Source organism: Stomoxys calcitrans, chromosome 4 (genome assembly GCF_963082655.1).
Source record: "Stomoxys calcitrans chromosome 4, idStoCalc2.1, whole genome shotgun sequence".
Taxonomy (NCBI): Eukaryota; Metazoa; Arthropoda; class Insecta; order Diptera; family Muscidae; genus Stomoxys; species Stomoxys calcitrans.
In genome coordinates this window covers 6582607-6602069 of record NC_081555.1, presented here as the reverse complement: position 1 = coordinate 6602069, position 19463 = coordinate 6582607, and the positions used below count along the sequence as shown (strand labels likewise).

Sequence of the window (19463 nt, the reverse complement as noted above, 5' to 3'; positions counted from 1 at the left end):
TTCTCAATGCCAAGTACTGCCAAAAATTAAAAAAAAATGTATGTCGGCTAATCGCTTGGCTTAACCTTATTCAGTGAATCCTGGTAAAGGAATTGGTGGTTTTAAAAGAATCCTTCCTCAAATCCTTTACAACTGAATTGGTTACCTACAGGCTCGTTATGCCCTGTTGTATTATCATTTTTTTTATATAGACTTTATTCTGGCAAGATATCATTCAGCCCTAGTGTCTTACTATTCTTTACCAAGGTTACTGCTGTATATCGTTACATAAACTCAACGTCAGATTTTTTTGCCTCAGCCAGTAACCATTCGGCTCCAGCAGCATTGTACTTAAGTGATTTATTACAAATTGACTGATACATTACTCATATCTTGACATCTGAAACCAAAGGCTGCTGTGATTAATGCTATTTTATTGCCTTATAGGAGAAGGAAAGACATATGTTGAATTCAATGTAAACAAGAACCTCTTATTTTCTATAGCACTACAGTTTTCCAAGGAAATGGTTTGGTATATTCAATGCTTTAATCCTTTAACATTGTTTTACGATTAAATATTTAAAGATGTACTACAAACACTCATATATATAATCACAAGTAATCTCATATAATTTTTGTTTTATTTACAAATGCATTATTTCAAGCATAACGCCCATAGAAAACAAAACCATTCATTACATTAATCAGCATAAAAAATATATGATGATGATGATGATTATAAACTTAATTAATGATATATATATATTAGAAGTCAATATGTATACGTTTTGTTTGGTCCCTTTACATATTCCAAACTTTTAAGAATTTTCCTACTCTTTAATCCCTTTTTTGAAGTTAAAGAAGATACGTACATATTTCCATATTTTCTTCCCTCTCAGAATAAAAAAAGTATTTATATATATATATTTTTTTTTTTAATGTAAAAGAGAATAATAATTTATTTATAAAATAAAAAATATGTATATGTCTGTGATACTCTATGATTACCTTACTACTATTATCGATATTGAATAAATATTATGTATGTGTATTTTAATGAATTATATATTTCACAGAAATACAAATGACCATTTATGGAAGTAAAAAATACTATATTAAAAAAAAAAATAATAAATCCTTTTCCGTACATCCTTTGTGAATGTAAATCAAAACAAAAATCTCACACCAATATCTCAATGTTATCTACTTAAATTCAAATCAAATTTTTCCCTGCACTTTTTGAGATCCTAGAGAGGAATAAATAAACTCCTCCCTTCTGTCTCTTATCTTGCCTTATAAGTGTTTGACCCCCTCTGTCTATCCATCTCTCGCTCTTTTGATTATTATTATTTTCTTACTTGTGTCCCTGTGTTCTCTCCCAGTGATTGCCCTCTTTATTCGGTTTTGTCGTCTCTCTCGCTCTCTGCTCAGTTTTCTCCCACTCCTTTTGTCATTATTATGTTTTCATGTTTAGTTTCAATTGTTTTATGTGCCATCATGTGTATATTCTGCTACAAGATACTCGTACTACAAACATACTTTCATACTACATAACATTTTAACTCCTAACTGGCAAATTGTATCCGCTCTCGTATCTGTTATATTCACTTTTAAGACACTCTCCTTTGAGGTAGCATAATGTATTCACTCTCTGTCGCTCTCTTCGCCGAACATGAATTGTTAAAACATACAACAGCAACATAAATGTGCTTTATCACTCACCTTTACTTTGGTTGATCGTTCATTGTTTTGCTAGTCTTTGTTTGTTTTTATTATTATTTTAATTCCATTTCTATTTATTTTAGTTATTATTATCACTTGATTTATACATAACTCTCTTTCTCTCCTAATCACTTAAGCTTCCCTCTCCCTGTCACACTTAATTTTCAATCAAAACAAAAAAAGTCAAAGAATTTTTGTAAGACCGTACCGTTATTCTGACTCTAATGTTTTTTTTTTAATTTTATTTTTGTATATAAGAGAATTAACAAAAAAAAAATAATCAATAACAACTAGATAACATTAAAAAAACAAATTCAGCTCAAATCACTACAATTTGTTTATGACAAATTAAAACAATGTAAATCATCATATTTTTGCCACTATTCACCCTCCACTTGTTCCAACCCTAAATGTGTGTTAAAAAAATGTAAAGCCTCTACTAACGAAAAGTTCACATAAAAAACCACCTCAGTATACAATACGAAATGGGCGTGGACGTTTTGGTATACCAGGTAGCGATCGTAAGCCATTGGTACTGCAAACATATCAGGATGCCCAGCAGCATTTGCCCTATGCCGATGACTCGAATGCCGTAACACCCATGTCCGAAGAGAATGGTGCCATCATAGTGCCAGCTTACTATTGTAATTTAGGTAAGTGAAAATGAAAATAAAAATTTTAAATACATATTAGAGAAAACAAGTAAGGTGCTGCTTCCTTCCAAAAATCATTGGCATAGATAAAGAATATTAAACTTAATGGAAGTTTCGTTAAATATGGATAAATCATCTATTAAAACCTTTGCCTGTATATAAAATGTTTATATTGTACATTAAAATATAGTGTTATAAAAAAATTGTTTGCAGCAAATAATGATTCGTTTACAGCAAACGACGATTACTTTACCTACAAATATGATTGATTAACTTGATACCCTTTATATCATACAAGTAACATTTATAAGATACGAATACTTAAGGCAATTTTGTTACATTTTAAAGAGACTTTGTTTTCGCCAACAGTGACATATGAATCTTTTACAGTGAAAGAAATAATCGTTTACAGAAAAAGTTGATTCGTTTACCACTTTCCCATTCCCATTTAACAGAGAACATACCCACATCTAAGATTTCCTTAAGAGTTAAAATTATATGGTGTCTTAAATGTTTTCGCCCACGGTAAAACAGGTTTTTTAAAGTAAAAAAAAAACCGTTTACAGTATAAGTTGATTCGTTTACCGCATTAATAGATATGGTTATATTTCGCTATCATTTATTAGAGAGTATCCCTGGTTGAACGTTGGCATTCCTACATCAACATATTTCCTAAAAGTTCCATTAAATGATGCCTTACACTTTTTGCAAAACAATTAGGTTATTGTGAAAGTCAGGAAAGTATGTTTACCGCTTACAGCAAAACAGGTTTTTTAAAGTAAAAACCCGTTTACAGAATAAGTTGATTCGTTTACCGCTTTAATAGATATAGTTATATTTCGATCCCATTTATCAGAGAGCATCCCTGGTGGAACGTAGGCTATACCAACGTTTTTCTTCAAAGTTCCATTAAATGATGGCTTACACTTTTAGCAAAACAAATAGACTATTGTGAAAGTCAGGAAAGTGTGTTTCATGACTTCATATAATTAAAATATATGACTTTCACTTTAACTAAAATTTGATTCCCTTACTGATCTTTCTGTGTGTCATTGAAGTCATCAAAGTATGTAGATTGACATGTCCGCCTACATCACTAAAGCCTGGCAAGAACATCAAAAATGAACCTCATGTATGTGGTTTCAGTAACTTAATCATCCCAAATAGCCAACTGAAAAGCATACATCAATAAAAAAAAAAAACATTTTTGTTTTCCTACCCCCCATATAGACCAATCTCTCGATTTAAGGTCTTGGGTCTATAAGAGCCACATTAAATTTCCGATTTTGCTGAAATTTGAGACAGTGATTTGTGTTAGGCCACTCGATATCCTTCTTCAGTTTGGCTCAGATCGTTCCGGATTTGGACATAGCTGCCATATAGACCAATCTCTCAATTTAAGGTCTTGGGCCAATAAAAGGCACATTTATTGTCCGATTTGGTTGAAATTTGGGACAGTGAGTTGTGTTAGGCCCTTCGCCATAGTTTTTCCAATTTGGCCCATATCGGTCCATATTTAAATATAGCCGCCATATAGACCGATCTCTCTATTTAAGTTCTTGGCCCCATAAAATGCGCATTTATTATTCGATTTCGTTGAAATTTGACACAGGTACTTACGTCAGGCTTTTCGACATCCGTGTCCTATATGGTTCAGATCAGTCTATATTTGGATATAGCTGCCAAGATTCAATTGTTCTTCAAAATTTAACAGCGACTTATATTTATAAGACCATTCAATATACGTGCCGAATTTGGTCCAAATCAGATCATATTTGGATATAGCTGCTATGGGTACATAAATAAAACATTATTCACCGGATTATGACAAAAGGTGGTTTACATATATAGCCGAGGTGGTGGGTATCCAAACGTGATGCCTTTTTACTTGTTTAAATTGAATCCAAACTTTTACGATCGTGATTGAAATTTTTGCAATTTTCAATTAAAAAAATTAATTGATTCAATAATTTTTTTAATTGAATCTTAAAAAATTTAACATATAAACTGTGATTGAAAATTTAATCTTTTTCAGTTAAACTATAAAGACCAAGACCACTAACTTTTTTTTTCTTTTTGTCACCTAATTCGTTCGCCAATTCATTAAGAACAGCTGATTTTATAACGAGGAAACAGCTGTTTTCATTGAAATGGCAAACGAATCGAGTGACAGCAAGTTCTTTCAATAATTTTTTAATGGAATAGGAAATTTTTTTTTTAAAAATTTTAAATGTTTTTTTTTTTGGGTTTACCTCCCTAATGCATATTATTCACGAAGTTACTGCCTAGCTACTCTTTCTTTTATAATTCGAAAAACAATATTTTCCGTTTCATTTTTGGAAAAAAAACCCCGAAGTTGTTTTGTTTCTAAGGATTCAAAATGGACCCAAACCTAAACCTCAAATTCGTGTTGGACCATGTTGCGTCGAAATTGAGGGTACGCCCTATATAGCGCGTTTTTCGCAAAAATTTTAATAAAATATTTGAATAAGTTAGGTCAGGTTGAATTTGTCCCATGCCACTATAGACATACACCTAAGCCAGTAATCGGCTTGCTATGCGCTTTAAAAACTAAAAAGTAACATCGAAAAAGAAAATTGTAAGTTAGGAATTACGTGCTACTTACAAAATCGTAAATTGTTTGTTCAAGTCTGGTATAGTGTCTTCACCTGAGTTCCGATGTCTGTTAGCCCCGAAATCGGAGACAGTTCTCTAAACTTCACTGCCAAATCGTCTGCCCTTTCATTCCCTCTTACTCCGTTATGGCCCGGCACCGAAACGATGCGGTTTGTGCCATCCTCAAAGAAGGCGTCGATCTCTTTCTTACACTCCAAGGCTGTTCGTGACCTTACCGTCCCGGTTGTTATTGTTCATTTGAATAATTGTAATATTTTTAATTAATTTTTAGTTGATCCAATTAAAAAATTAATTGAATATTTCGAATATTTCAATCATTTTTTAATTGGATCAGTTAACAAATTAATTGAAATTTGATCATTTTTTAACTGGAAATTTTTAAAGTTTCCAATCATTTTTTTAATTGAATATGCAATTTTTTTAATTGAAATTTTTTCAATTACCTTTTTCAAAACATTTGATTAATGGTATCACTTTCCGATTGAAGCAGTATCAATTAAAAAATTAATTGGGCAATTAATTTCGTAGTTGAAACCAATATTTATTTTTTTTTATGTGTTTACATTTATGGGTTTCTATAGACAGAGAGTCTGATTGTGCCCGGTGACAAGACACTTGGTCTCCTTAAGCTTTTACAAATTGGTTTAATACTTTAGAACAGTACATTTTTTTAAAAAAATAAAAACTTCAGGTTTAATTATTTATTTTGATTTTTTTATGATTTTTTTATATTGTAATTACTTTTTCAATTTATTCAATGTTATTATCTCATTGTATATAATGTGAACACCAACTTTTATTTGCAGACTATAAATTATCTTTATTGTCGGAGTGCAAATATCATTTCAAGATTCCCAATTGTCATTTTGATTTTGAATCGGTAATCATTTAAAGCAGTTGCATGTTTGAGAAAACTCATTAACTCATCATCCTTTTATGTATTCGGTCTATTAAAGCAATGCAATACTCATGAAGTTGGTAACATTTCTTAACCATGTCACTATATAGTGATATTATTATTTTTGTGTATATATAGATATATTTTTCACTATTGTTTAATATTTTAGATAAGCTTTTGTTATTGATTTCAATTGTTTGTGTAAAATATGTCTTTTAAAGTTTATTATTGTTATGATTTATGTATTAATATTTATTATTATTTGTATTGTATATTATTATTATTATTTAGTTCTTAAATTTTCCAACTATTAAAAATAAAATTGATTACAAATTCTTAATGTTTTATTTAATGAGAAAGGTATAGGGGTTAACATAACACTTAAGTATCCGAAAACTGTTAAAAGCACTCGCTACTACATTTCAAATTTCTTTAAATTATTATTGGTTTAACAAAGGCAGTGGGCGTTATCAACATATCTAGAAAAGTTTTGTTGTGGTGGATAATCAAATGAATATTTTTATCTCCCATTTGGTACCGGTTTAAAAATTATAGCATTAGTTTCGCAATTTGCATTATTTTAGCAAAGGCTACCCCCTTATGAAAATTTTAAATTTTTGATGCGAAATTTTTTTTTGAGTTGAGTATGCAGTATTGAAGATTGTGGCAAATAATTCGGTTTAGTGCAACTCCTACGATTTTTCTACAAAAAACAAGCTCAAAATCGCATAATTGACGCCCAAAAAATGCAAAAAAATCGACGTGACTTTCAAACTGTCGTAACTTCCTCAGTTTTGCGAACTTCAAAATTCAGAGGACACCGTTGGATTCGTGAAGAAAATCTCTTTCCATAGTGGTGCTGGATGAAGCAATACTGTAAAGTTTTCTATGAAAAACATCGTCAAAACCAACGTTAGTAAGGTGCGAAATTTCAAAGTCGTTTTGAAGGCCTAAAACGCTGTAACTCGTTCATTTTTTTGAATTTCGAAAATTTTCAAGCATTCCGCAGTTCGAAATTCGAAGACGATTCGTATAATAAACAGAATTACTTAAAATTTCACATTTTATTTTTTTTGCATTTTATGAAAATTTTAAATTTTTGATGCGAAATTTTTTTTTGAGTTGAGTATGCAGTATTGAAGATTGTGGCAAATAATTCGGTTTAGTGCAACTCCTACGATTTTTCTACAAAAAACAAGCTCAAAATCGCATAATTGACGCCCAAAAAATGCAAAAAAATCGACGTGACTTTCAAACTGTCGTAACTTCCTCAGTTTTGCGAACTTCAAAATTCAGAGGACACCGTTGGATTCGTGAAGAAAATCTCTTTCCATAGTGGTGCTGGATGAAGCAATACTGTAAAGTTTTCTATGAAAAACATCGCCAAAACCAACGTTTGTTAGGTGCGAAATTTCAAAGTCGTTTTAAAGGCCTAAAACGCTGTAACTCGTTCATTTTTTTGAATTTCGAAAATTTTCAAGCATTCCGCAGTTCGAAATTCGAAGACGATTCGTATAATAAACAGAATTACTTAAAATTTCACATTTTATTTTTTTTGCATTTTTTTAGCAAAGGCTACCCCCTTATGAAAATTTTAAATTTTTGATGCGAAATTTTTTTTTGAGTTGAGTATGCAGTATTGAAGATTGTGGCAAATAATTCGGTTTAGTGCAACTCCTACGATTTTTCTACAAAAAACAAGCTCAAAATCGCATAATTGACGCCCAAAAAATGCAAAAAAATCGACGTGACTTTCAAACTGTCGTAACTTCCTCAGTTTTGCGAACTTCAAAATTCAGAGGACACCGTTGGATTCGTGAAGAAAATCTCTTTCCATAGTGGTGCTGGATGAAGCAATACTGTAAAGTTTTCTATGAAAAACATCGCCAAAACCAACGTTTGTTAGGTGCGAAATTTCAAAGTCGTTTTGAAGGCCTAAAACGCTGTAACTCGTTCATTTTTTTGAATTTCGAAAATTTTCAAGCATTCCGCAGTTCGAAATTCGAAGACGATTCGTATAATAAACAGAATTACTTAAAATTTCACATTTTATTTTTTTTGCATTTTTTTAGCAAAGGCTACCCCCTTATGAAAATTTTAAATTTTTGATGCGAAATTTTTTTTTGAGTTGAGTATGCAGTATTGAAGATTGTGGCAAATAATTCGGTTTAGTGCAACTCCTACGATTTTTCCACAAAAAACAAGCTCAAAATCGCATAATTGACGCCCAAAAAATGCAAAAAAAATCGACGTGACTTTCAAACTGTCGTAACTTCCTCAGTTTTGCGAACTTCAAAATTCAGAGGACACCGTTGGATTCGTGAAGAAAATCTCTTTCCATAGTGGTGCTGGATGAAGCAATACTGTAAAGTTTTCTATGAAAAACATCGCCAAAACCAACGTTTGTTAGGTGCGAAATTTCAAAGTCGTTTTAAAGGCCTAAAACGCTGTAACTCGTTCATTTTTTTGAATTTCGAAAATTTTCAAGCATTCCGCAGTTCGAAATTCGAAGACGATTCGTATAATAAACAGAATTACTTAAAATTTCACATTTTATTTTTTTTGCATTTTTTTAGCAAAGGCTACCCCCTTATGAAAATTTTAAATTTTTGATGCGAAATTTTTTTTTGAGTTGAGTATGCAGTATTGAAGATTGTGGCAAATAATTCGGTTTAGTGCAACTCCTACGATTTTTCTACAAAAAACAAGCTCAAAATCGCATAATTACGCCCAAAAAATGCAAAAAAATCGACGTGACTTTCAAACTGTCGTAACTTCCTCAGTTTTGCGAACTTCAAAATTCAGAGGACACCGTTGGATTAGTGAAGAAAATCTCTTTCCATAGTGGTGCTGGATGAAGCAATACTGTAAAGTTTTCTATGAAAAACATCGCCAAAACCAACGTTTGTTAGGTGCGAAATTTCAAAGTCGTTTTGAAGGCCTAAAACGCTGTAACTCGTTCATTTTTTTGAATTTCGAAAATTTTCAAGCATTCCGCAGTTCGAAATTCGAAGACGATTCGTATAATAAACAGAATTACTTAAAATTTCACATTTTATTTTTTTTGCATTTTTTTAGCAAAGGCTACCCCCTTATGAAAATTTTAAATTTTTGATGCGAAATTTTTTTTTGAGTTGAGTATGCAGTATTGAAGATTGTGGCAAATAATTCGGTTTAGTGCAACTCCTACGATTTTTCTACAAAAAACAAGCTCAAAATCGCATAATTGACGCCCAAAAAATGCAAAAAAATCGACGTGACTTTCAAACTGTCGTAACTTCCTCAGTTTTGCGAACTTCAAAATTCAGAGGACACCGTTGGATTCGTGAAGAAAATCTCTTTCCATAGTGGTGCTGGATGAAGCAATACTGTAAAGTTTTCTATGAAAAACATCGCCAAAACCAACGTTTGTTAGGTGCGAAATTTCAAAGTCGTTTTAAAGGCCTAAAACGCTGTAACTCGTTCATTTTTTTGAATTTCGAAAATTTTCAAGCATTCCGCAGTTCGAAATTCGAAGACGATTCGTATAATAAACAGAATTACTTAAAATTTCACATTTTATTTTTTTTGCATTTTTTTAGCAAATGAAAATTTTAAATTTTTGATGCGAAATTTTTTTTTGAGTTGAGTATGCAGTATTGAAGATTGTGGCAAATAATTCGGTTTAGTGCAACTCCTACGATTTTTCTACAAAAAACAAGCTCAAAATCGCATAATTACGCCCAAAAAATGCAAAAAAATCGACGTGACTTTCAAACTGTCGTAACTTCCTCAGTTTTGCGAACTTCAAAATTCAGAGGACACCGTTGGATTCGTGAAGAAAATCTCTTTCCATAGTGGTGCTGGATAAAGCAATACTGTAAAGTTTTCTATGAAAAACATCGCCAAAACCAACGTTTGTTAGGTGCGAAATTTCAAAGTCGTTTTGAAGGCCTAAAACGCTGTAACTCGTTCATTTTTTTGAATTTCGAAAATTTTCAAGCATTCCGCAGTTCGAAATTCGAAGACGATTCGTATAATAAACAGAATTACTTAAAATTTCACATTTTATTTTTTTTGCATTTTTTTAGCAATTATGAAAATTTTAAATTTTTGATGCGAAATTTTTTTTTGAGTTGAGTATGCAGTATTGAAGATTGTGGCAAATAATTCGGTTTAGTGCAACTCCTACGATTTTTCTACAAAAAACAAGCTCAAAATCGCATAATTGACGCCCAAAAAATGCAAAAAAATCGACGTGACTTTCAAACTGTCGTAACTTCCTCAGTTTTGCGAACTTCAAAATTCAGAGGACACCGTTGGATTCGTGAAGAAAATCTCTTTCCATAGTGGTGCTGGATGAAGCAATACTGTAAAGTTTTCTATGAAAAACATCGCCAAAACCAACGTTTGTTAGGTGCGAAATTTCAAAGTCGTTTTAAAGGCCTAAAACGCTGTAACTCGTTCATTTTTTTGAATTTCGAAAATTTTCAAGCATTCCGCAGTTCGAAATTCGAAGACGATTCGTATAATAAACAGAATTACTTAAAATTTCACATTTTATTTTTTTTGCATTTTTTTAGCAAAGGCTACCCCCTTATGAAAATTTTAAATTTTTGATGCGAAATTTTTTTTTGAGTTGAGTATGCAGTATTGAAGATTGTGGCAAATAATTCGGTTTAGTGCAACTCCTACGATTTTTCTACAAAAAACAAGCTCAAAATCGCATAATTACGCCCAAAAAATGCAAAAAAATCGACGTGACTTTCAAACTGTCGTAACTTCCTCAGTTTTGCGAACTTCAAAATTCAGAGGACACCGTTGGATTCGTGAAGAAAATCTCTTTCCATAGTGGTGCTGGATGAAGCAATACTGTAAAGTTTTCTATGAAAAACATCGCCAAAACCAACGTTTGTTAGGTGCGAAATTTCAAAGTCGTTTTAAAGGCCTAAAACGCTGTAACTCGTTCATTTTTTTGAATTTCGAAAATTTTCAAGCATTCCGCAGTTCGAAATTCGAAGACGATTCGTATAATAAACAGAATTACTTAAAATTTCACATTTTGAGTATGCAGTATTGAAGATTGTGGCAAATAATTCGGTTTAGTGCAACTCCTACGATTTTTCTACAAAAAACAAGCTCAAAATCGCATAATTACGCCCAAAAAATGCAAAAAAATCGACGTGACTTTCAAACTGTCGTAACTTCCTCAGTTTTGCGAACTTCAAAATTCAGAGGACACCGTTGGATTAGTGAAGAAAATCTCTTTCCATAGTGGTGCTGGATGAAGCAATACTGTAAAGTTTTCTATGAAAAACATCGCCAAAACCAACGTTTGTTAGGTGCGAAATTTCAAAGTCGTTTTGAAGGCCTAAAACGCTGTAACTCGTTCATTTTTTTGAATTTCGAAAATTTTCAAGCATTCCGCAGTTCGAAATTCGAAGACGATTCGTATAATAAACAGAATTACTTAAAATTTCACATTTTATTTTTTTTGCATTTTTTTAGCAATTATGAAAATTTTAAATTTTTGATGCGAAATTTTTTTTTGAGTTGAGTATGCAGTATTGAAGATTGTGGCAAATAATTCGGTTTAGTGCAACTCCTACGATTTTTCTACAAAAAACAAGCTCAAAATCGCATAATTGACGCCCAAAAAATGCAAAAAAATCGACGTGACTTTCAAACTGTCGTAACTTCCTCAGTTTTGCGAACTTCAAAATTCAGAGGACACCGTTGGATTCGTGAAGAAAATCTCTTTCCATAGTGGTGCTGGATGAAGCAATACTGTAAAGTTTTCTATGAAAAACATCGCCAAAACCAACGTTTGTTAGGTGCGAAATTTCAAAGTCGTTTTAAAGGCCTAAAACGCTGTAACTCGTTCATTTTTTTGAATTTCGAAAATTTTCAAGCATTCCGCAGTTCGAAATTCGAAGACGATTCGTATAATAAACAGAATTACTTAAAATTTCACATTTTATTTTTTTTGCATTTTTTTAGCAAAGGCTACCCCCTTATGAAAATTTTAAATTTTTGATGCGAAATTTTTTTTTGAGTTGAGTATGCAGTATTGAAGATTGTGGCAAATAATTCGGTTTAGTGCAACTCCTACGATTTTTCTACAAAAAACAAGCTCAAAATCGCATAATTACGCCCAAAAAATGCAAAAAAATCGACGTGACTTTCAAACTGTCGTAACTTCCTCAGTTTTGCGAACTTCAAAATTCAGAGGACACCGTTGGATTCGTGAAGAAAATCTCTTTCCATAGTGGTGCTGGATGAAGCAATACTGTAAAGTTTTCTATGAAAAACATCGCCAAAACCAACGTTTGTTAGGTGCGAAATTTCAAAGTCGTTTTAAAGGCCTAAAACGCTGTAACTCGTTCATTTTTTTGAATTTCGAAAATTTTCAAGCATTCCGCAGTTCGAAATTCGAAGACGATTCGTATAATAAACAGAATTACTTAAAATTTCACATTTTGAGTATGCAGTATTGAAGATTGTGGCAAATAATTCGGTTTAGTGCAACTCCTACGATTTTTCTACAAAAAACAAGCTCAAAATCGCATAATTACGCCCAAAAAATGCAAAAAAATCGACGTGACATTCAAACTGTCGTAACTTCCTCAGTTTTGCGAACTTCAAAATTCAGAGGACACCGTTGGATTAGTGAAGAAAATCTCTTTCCATAGTGGTGCTGGATGAAGCAATACTGTAAAGTTTTCTATGAAAAACATCGCCAAAACCAACGTTTGTTAGGTGCGAAATTTCAAAGTCGTTTTGAAGGCCTAAAACGCTGTAACTCGTTCATTTTTTTGAATTTCGAACATTTTCAAGCATTCCGCAGTTCGAAATTCGAAGACGATTCGTATAATAAACAGAATTACTTAAAATTTCACATTTTATTTTTTTTGCATTTTTTTAGCAAAGGCTACCCCCTTATGAAAATTTTAAATTTTTGATGCGAAATTTTTTTTTGAGTTGAGTATGCAGTATTGAAGATTGTGGCAAATAATTCGGTTTAGTGCAACTCCTACGATTTTTCTACAAAAAACAAGCTCAAAATCGCATAATTGACGCCCAAAAAATGCAAAAAAATCGACGTGACTTTCAAACTGTCGTAACTTCCTCAGTTTTGCGAACTTCAAAATTCAGAGGACACCGTTGGATTCGTGAAGAAAATCTCTTTCCATAGTGGTGCTGGATGAAGCAATACTGTAAAGTTTTCTATGAAAAACATCGCCAAAACCAACGTTTGTTAGGTGCGAAATTTCAAAGTCGTTTTAAAGGCCTAAAACGCTGTAACTCGTTCATTTTTTTGAATTTCGAAAATTTTCAAGCATTCCGCAGTTCGAAATTCGAAGACGATTCGTATAATAAACAGAATTACTTAAAATTTCACATTTTATTTTTTTTGCATTTTTTTAGCAAATGAAAATTTTAAATTTTTGATGCGAAATTTTTTTTTGAGTTGAGTATGCAGTATTGAAGATTGTGGCAAATAATTCGGTTTAGTGCAACTCCTACGATTTTTCTACAAAAAACAAGCTCAAAATCGCATAATTACGCCCAAAAAAAGCAAAAAAATCGACGTGACTTTCAAACTGTCGTAACTTCCTCAGTTTTGCGAACTTCAAAATTCAGAGGACACCGTTGGATTCGTGAAGAAAATCTCTTTCCATAGTGGTGCTGGATAAAGCAATACTGTAAAGTTTTCTATGAAAAACATCGCCAAAACCAACGTTTGTTAGGTGCGAAATTTCAAAGTCGTTTTGAAGGCCTAAAACGCTGTAACTCGTTCATTTTTTTGAATTTCGAAAATTTTCAAGCATTCCGCAGTTCGAAATTCGAAGACGATTCGTATAATAAACAGAATTACTTAAAATTTCACATTTTATTTTTTTTGCATTTTTTTAGCAATTATGAAAATTTTAAATTTTTGATGCGAAATTTTTTTTTGAGTTGAGTATGCAGTATTGAAGATTGTGGCAAATAATTCGGTTTAGTGCAACTCCTACGATTTTTCTACAAAAAACAAGCTCAAAATCGCATAATTGACGCCCAAAAAATGCAAAAAAATCGACGTGACTTTCAAACTGTCGTAACTTCCTCAGTTTTGCGAACTTCAAAATTCAGAGGACACCGTTGGATTCGTGAAGAAAATCTCTTTCCATAGTGGTGCTGGATGAAGCAATACTGTAAAGTTTTCTATGAAAAACATCGCCAAAACCAACGTTTGTTAGGTGCGAAATTTCAAAGTCGTTTTAAAGGCCTAAAACGCTGTAACTCGTTCATTTTTTTGAATTTCGAAAATTTTCAAGCATTCCGCAGTTCGAAATTCGAAGACGATTCGTATAATAAACAGAATTACTTAAAATTTCACATTTTATTTTTTTTGCATTTTTTTAGCAAAGGCTACCCCCTTATGAAAATTTTAAATTTTTGATGCGAAATTTTTTTTTGAGTTGAGTATGCAGTATTGAAGATTGTGGCAAATAATTCGGTTTAGTGCAACTCCTACGATTTTTCTACAAAAAACAAGCTCAAAATCGCATAATTACGCCCAAAAAATGCAAAAAAATCGACGTGACTTTCAAACTGTCGTAACTTCCTCAGTTTTGCGAACTTCAAAATTCAGAGGACACCGTTGGATTCGTGAAGAAAATCTCTTTCCATAGTGGTGCTGGATGAAGCAATACTGTAAAGTTTTCTATGAAAAACATCGCCAAAACCAACGTTTGTTAGGTGCGAAATTTCAAAGTCGTTTTAAAGGCCTAAAACGCTGTAACTCGTTCATTTTTTTGAATTTCGAAAATTTTCAAGCATTCCGCAGTTCGAAATTCGAAGACGATTCGTATAATAAACAGAATTACTTAAAATTTCACATTTTATTTTTTTTGCATTTTTTTAGCAAATGAAAATTTTAAATTTTTGATGCGAAATTTTTTTTTGAGTTGAGTATGCAGTATTGAAGATTGTGGCAAATAATTCGGTTTAGTGCAACTCCTACGATTTTTCTACAAAAAACAAGCTCAAAATCGCATAATTACGCCCAAAAAATGCAAAAAAATCGACGTGACTTTCAAACTGTCGTAACTTCCTCAGTTTTGCGAACTTCAAAATTCAGAGGACACCGTTGGATTCGTGAAGAAAATCTCTTTCCATAGTGGTGCTGGATAAAGCAATACTGTAAAGTTTTCTATGAAAAACATCGCCAAAACCAACGTTTGTTAGGTGCGAAATTTCAAAGTCGTTTTGAAGGCCTAAAACGCTGTAACTCGTTCATTTTTTTGAATTTCGAAAATTTTCAAGCATTCCGCAGTTCGAAATTCGAAGACGATTCGTATAATAAACAGAATTACTTAAAATTTCACATTTTATTTTTTTTGCATTTTTTTAGCAATTATGAAAATTTTAAATTTTTGATGCGAAATTTTTTTTTGAGTTGAGTATGCAGTATTGAAGATTGTGGCAAATAATTCGGTTTAGTGCAACTCCTACGATTTTTCTACAAAAAACAAGCTCAAAATCGCATAATTGACGCCCAAAAAATGCAAAAAAATCGACGTGACTTTCAAACTGTCGTAACTTCCTCAGTTTTGCGAACTTCAAAATTCAGAGGACACCGTTGGATTCGTGAAGAAAATCTCTTTCCATAGTGGTGCTGGATGAAGCAATACTGTAAAGTTTTCTATGAAAAACATCGCCAAAACCAACGTTTGTTAGGTGCGAAATTTCAAAGTCGTTTTAAAGGCCTAAAACGCTGTAACTCGTTCATTTTTTTGAATTTCGAAAATTTTCAAGCATTCCGCAGTTCGAAATTCGAAGACGATTCGTATAATAAACAGAATTACTTAAAATTTCACATTTTATTTTTTTTGCATTTTTTTAGCAAAGGCTACCCCCTTATGAAAATTTTAAATTTTTGATGCGAAATTTTTTTTTGAGTTGAGTATGCAGTATTGAAGATTGTGGCAAATAATTCGGTTTAGTGCAACTCCTACGATTTTTCTACAAAAAACAAGCTCAAAATCGCATAATTACGCCCAAAAAATGCAAAAAAATCGACGTGACTTTCAAACTGTCGTAACTTCCTCAGTTTTGCGAACTTCAAAATTCAGAGGACACCGTTGGATTAGTGAAGAAAATCTCTTTCCATAGTGGTGCTGGATGAAGCAATACTGTAAAGTTTTCTATGAAAAACATCGCCAAAACCAACGTTTGTTAGGTGCGAAATTTCAAAGTCGTTTTGAAGGCCTAAAACGCTGTAACTCGTTCATTTTTTTGAATTTCGAAAATTTTCAAGCATTCCGCAGTTCGAAATTCGAAGACGATTCGTATAATAAACAGAATTACTTAAAATTTCACATTTTATTTTTTTTGCATTTTTTTAGCAAAGGCTACCCCCTTATGAAAATTTTAAATTTTTGATGCGAAATTTTTTTTTGAGTTGAGTATGCAGTATTGAAGATTGTGGCAAATAATTCGGTTTAGTGCAACTCCTACGATTTTTCTACAAAAAACAAGCTCAAAATCGCATAATTGACGCCCAAAAAATGCAAAAAAATCGACGTGACTTTCAAACTGTCGTAACTTCCTCAGTTTTGCGAACTTCAAAATTCAGAGGACACCGTTGGATTCGTGAAGAAAATCTCTTTCCATAGTGGTGCTGGATGAAGCAATACTGTAAAGTTTTCTATGAAAAACATCGCCAAAACCAACGTTTGTTAGGTGCGAAATTTCAAAGTCGTTTTAAAGGCCTAAAACGCTGTAACTCGTTCATTTTTTTGAATTTCGAAAATTTTCAAGCATTCCGCAGTTCGAAATTCGAAGACGATTCGTATAATAAACAGAATTACTTAAAATTTCACATTTTATTTTTTTTGCATTTTTTTAGCAAATGAAAATTTTAAATTTTTGATGCGAAATTTTTTTTTGAGTTGAGTATGCAGTATTGAAGATTGTGGCAAATAATTCGGTTTAGTGCAACTCCTACGATTTTTCTACAAAAAACAAGCTCAAAATCGCATAATTACGCCCAAAAAATGCAAAAAAATCGACGTGACTTTCAAACTGTCGTAACTTCCTCAGTTTTGCGAACTTCAAAATTCAGAGGACACCGTTGGATTCGTGAAGAAAATCTCTTTCCATAGTGGTGCTGGATAAAGCAATACTGTAAAGTTTTCTATGAAAAACATCGCCAAAACCAACGTTTGTTAGGTGCGAAATTTCAAAGTCGTTTTGAAGGCCTAAAACGCTGTAACTCGTTCATTTTTTTGAATTTCGAAAATTTTCAAGCATTCCGCAGTTCGAAATTCGAAGACGATTCGTATAATAAACAGAATTACTTAAAATTTCACATTTTATTTTTTTTGCATTTTTTTAGCAATTATGAAAATTTTAAATTTTTGATGCGAAATTTTTTTTTGAGTTGAGTATGCAGTATTGAAGATTGTGGCAAATAATTCGGTTTAGTGCAACTCCTACGATTTTTCTACAAAAAACAAGCTCAAAATCGCATAATTGACGCCCAAAAAATGCAAAAAAATCGACGTGACTTTCAAACTGTCGTAACTTCCTCAGTTTTGCGAACTTCAAAATTCAGAGGACACCGTTGGATTCGTGAAGAAAATCTCTTTCCATAGTGGTGCTGGATGAAGCAATACTGTAAAGTTTTCTATGAAAAACATCGCCAAAACCAACGTTTGTTAGGTGCGAAATTTCAAAGTCGTTTTAAAGGCCTAAAACGCTGTAACTCGTTCATTTTTTTGAATTTCGAAAATTTTCAAGCATTCCGCAGTTCGAAATTCGAAGACGATTCGTATAATAAACAGAATTACTTAAAATTTCACATTTTATTTTTTTTGCATTTTTTTAGCAAATGAAAATTTTAAATTTTTGATGCGAAATTTTTTTTTGAGTTGAGTATGCAGTATTGAAGATTGTGGCAAATAATTCGGTTTAGTGCAACTCCTACGATTTTTCTACAAAAAACAAGCTCAAAATCGCATAATTACGCCCAAAAAATGCAAAAAAATCGACGTGACTTTCAAACTGTCGTAACTTCCTCAGTTTTGCGAACTTCAAAATTCAGAGGACACCGTTGGATTCGTGAAGAAAATCTCTTTCCATAGTGGTGCTGGATAAAGCAATACTGTAAAGTTTTCTATGAAAAACATCGCCAAAACCAACGTTTGTTAGGTGCGAAATTTCAAAGTCGTTTTGAAGGCCTAAAACGCTGTAACTCGTTCATTTTTTTGAATTTCGAAAATTTTCAAGCATTCCGCAGTTCGAAATTCGAAGACGATTCGTATAATAAACAGAATTACTTAAAATTTCACATTTTATTTTTTTTGCATTTTTTTAGCAATTATGAAAATTTTAAATTTTTGATGCGAAATTTTTTTTTGAGTTGAGTATGCAGTATTGAAGATTGTGGCAAATAATTCGGTTTAGTGCAACTCCTACGATTTTTCTACAAAAAACAAGCTCAAAATCGCATAATTGACGCCCAAAAAATGCAAAAAAATCGACGTGACTTTCAAACTGTCGTAACTTCCTCAGTTTTGCGAACTTCAAAATTCAGAGGACACCGTTGGATTCGTGAAGAAAATCTCTTTCCATAGTGGTGCTGGATGAAGCAATACTGTAAAGTTTTCTATGAAAAACATCGCCAAAACCAACGTTTGTTAGGTGCGAAATTTCAAAGTCGTTTTAAAGGCCTAAAACGCTGTAACTCGTTCATTTTTTTGAATTTCGAAAATTTTCAAGCATTCCGCAGTTCGAAATTCGAAGACGATTCGTATAATAAACAGAATTACTTAAAATTTCACATTTTATTTTTTTTGCATTTTTTTAGCAAAGGCTACCCCCTTATGAAAATTTTAAATTTTTGATGCGAAATTTTTTTTTGAGTTGAGTATGCAGTATTGAAGATTGTGGCAAATAATTCGGTTTAGTGCAACTCCTACGATTTTTCTACAAAAAACAAGCTCAAAATCGCATAATTACGCCCAAAAAATGCAAAAAAATCGACGTGACTTTCAAACTGTCGTAACTTCCTCAGTTTTGCGAACTTCAAAATTCAGAGGACACCGTTGGATTAGTGAAGAAAATCTCTTTCCATAGTGGTGCTGGATGAAGCAATACTGTAAAGTTTTCTATGAAAAACATCGCCAAAACCAACGTTTGTTAGGTGCGAAATTTCAAAGTCGTTTTGAAGGCCTAAAACGCTGTAACTCGTTCATTTTTTTGAATTTCGAAAATTTTCAAGCATTCCGCAGTTCGAAATTCGAAGACGATTCGTATAATAAACAGAATTACTTAAAATTTCACATTTTATTTTTTTTGCATTTTTTTAGCAAAGGCTACCCCCTTATGAAAATTTTAAATTTTTGATGCGAAATTTTTTTTTGAGTTGAGTATGCAGTATTGAAGATTGTGGCAAATAATTCGGTTTAGTGCAACTCCTACGATTTTTCTACAAAAAACAAGCTCAAAATCGCATAATTGACGCCCAAAAAATGCAAAAAAATCGACGTGACTTTCAAACTGTCGTAACTTCCTCAGTTTTGCGAACTTCAAAATTCAGAGGA

General features: G+C 32.2%; 1 protein-coding gene and 1 long non-coding RNA gene across 41 annotated transcripts in view; one reads left to right on the top strand and one right to left on the bottom strand.

Annotated features, from left to right (window-relative positions):
• The window catches only part of LOC106082769 (uncharacterized), a 241901-nt gene that overhangs the window by 115834 nt on the left and 106604 nt on the right, over nucleotides 1–19463 (bottom strand). The window lies entirely within an intron of this gene.
• LOC106082698 (sodium channel protein para) overlaps nucleotides 1–19463 on the top strand; it is a 240220-nt gene that overhangs the window by 124200 nt on the left and 96557 nt on the right. For all 40 annotated transcript variants that reach the window (XM_059367549.1, XM_059367548.1, XM_059367574.1 and 37 more), the window contains one exon: nucleotides 2174–2354. In XM_059367549.1, coding sequence (XP_059223532.1) covers nucleotides 2174–2354 — 181 coding nt within the window. The remainder of the gene's footprint in view (nucleotides 1–2173; nucleotides 2355–19463) is intronic.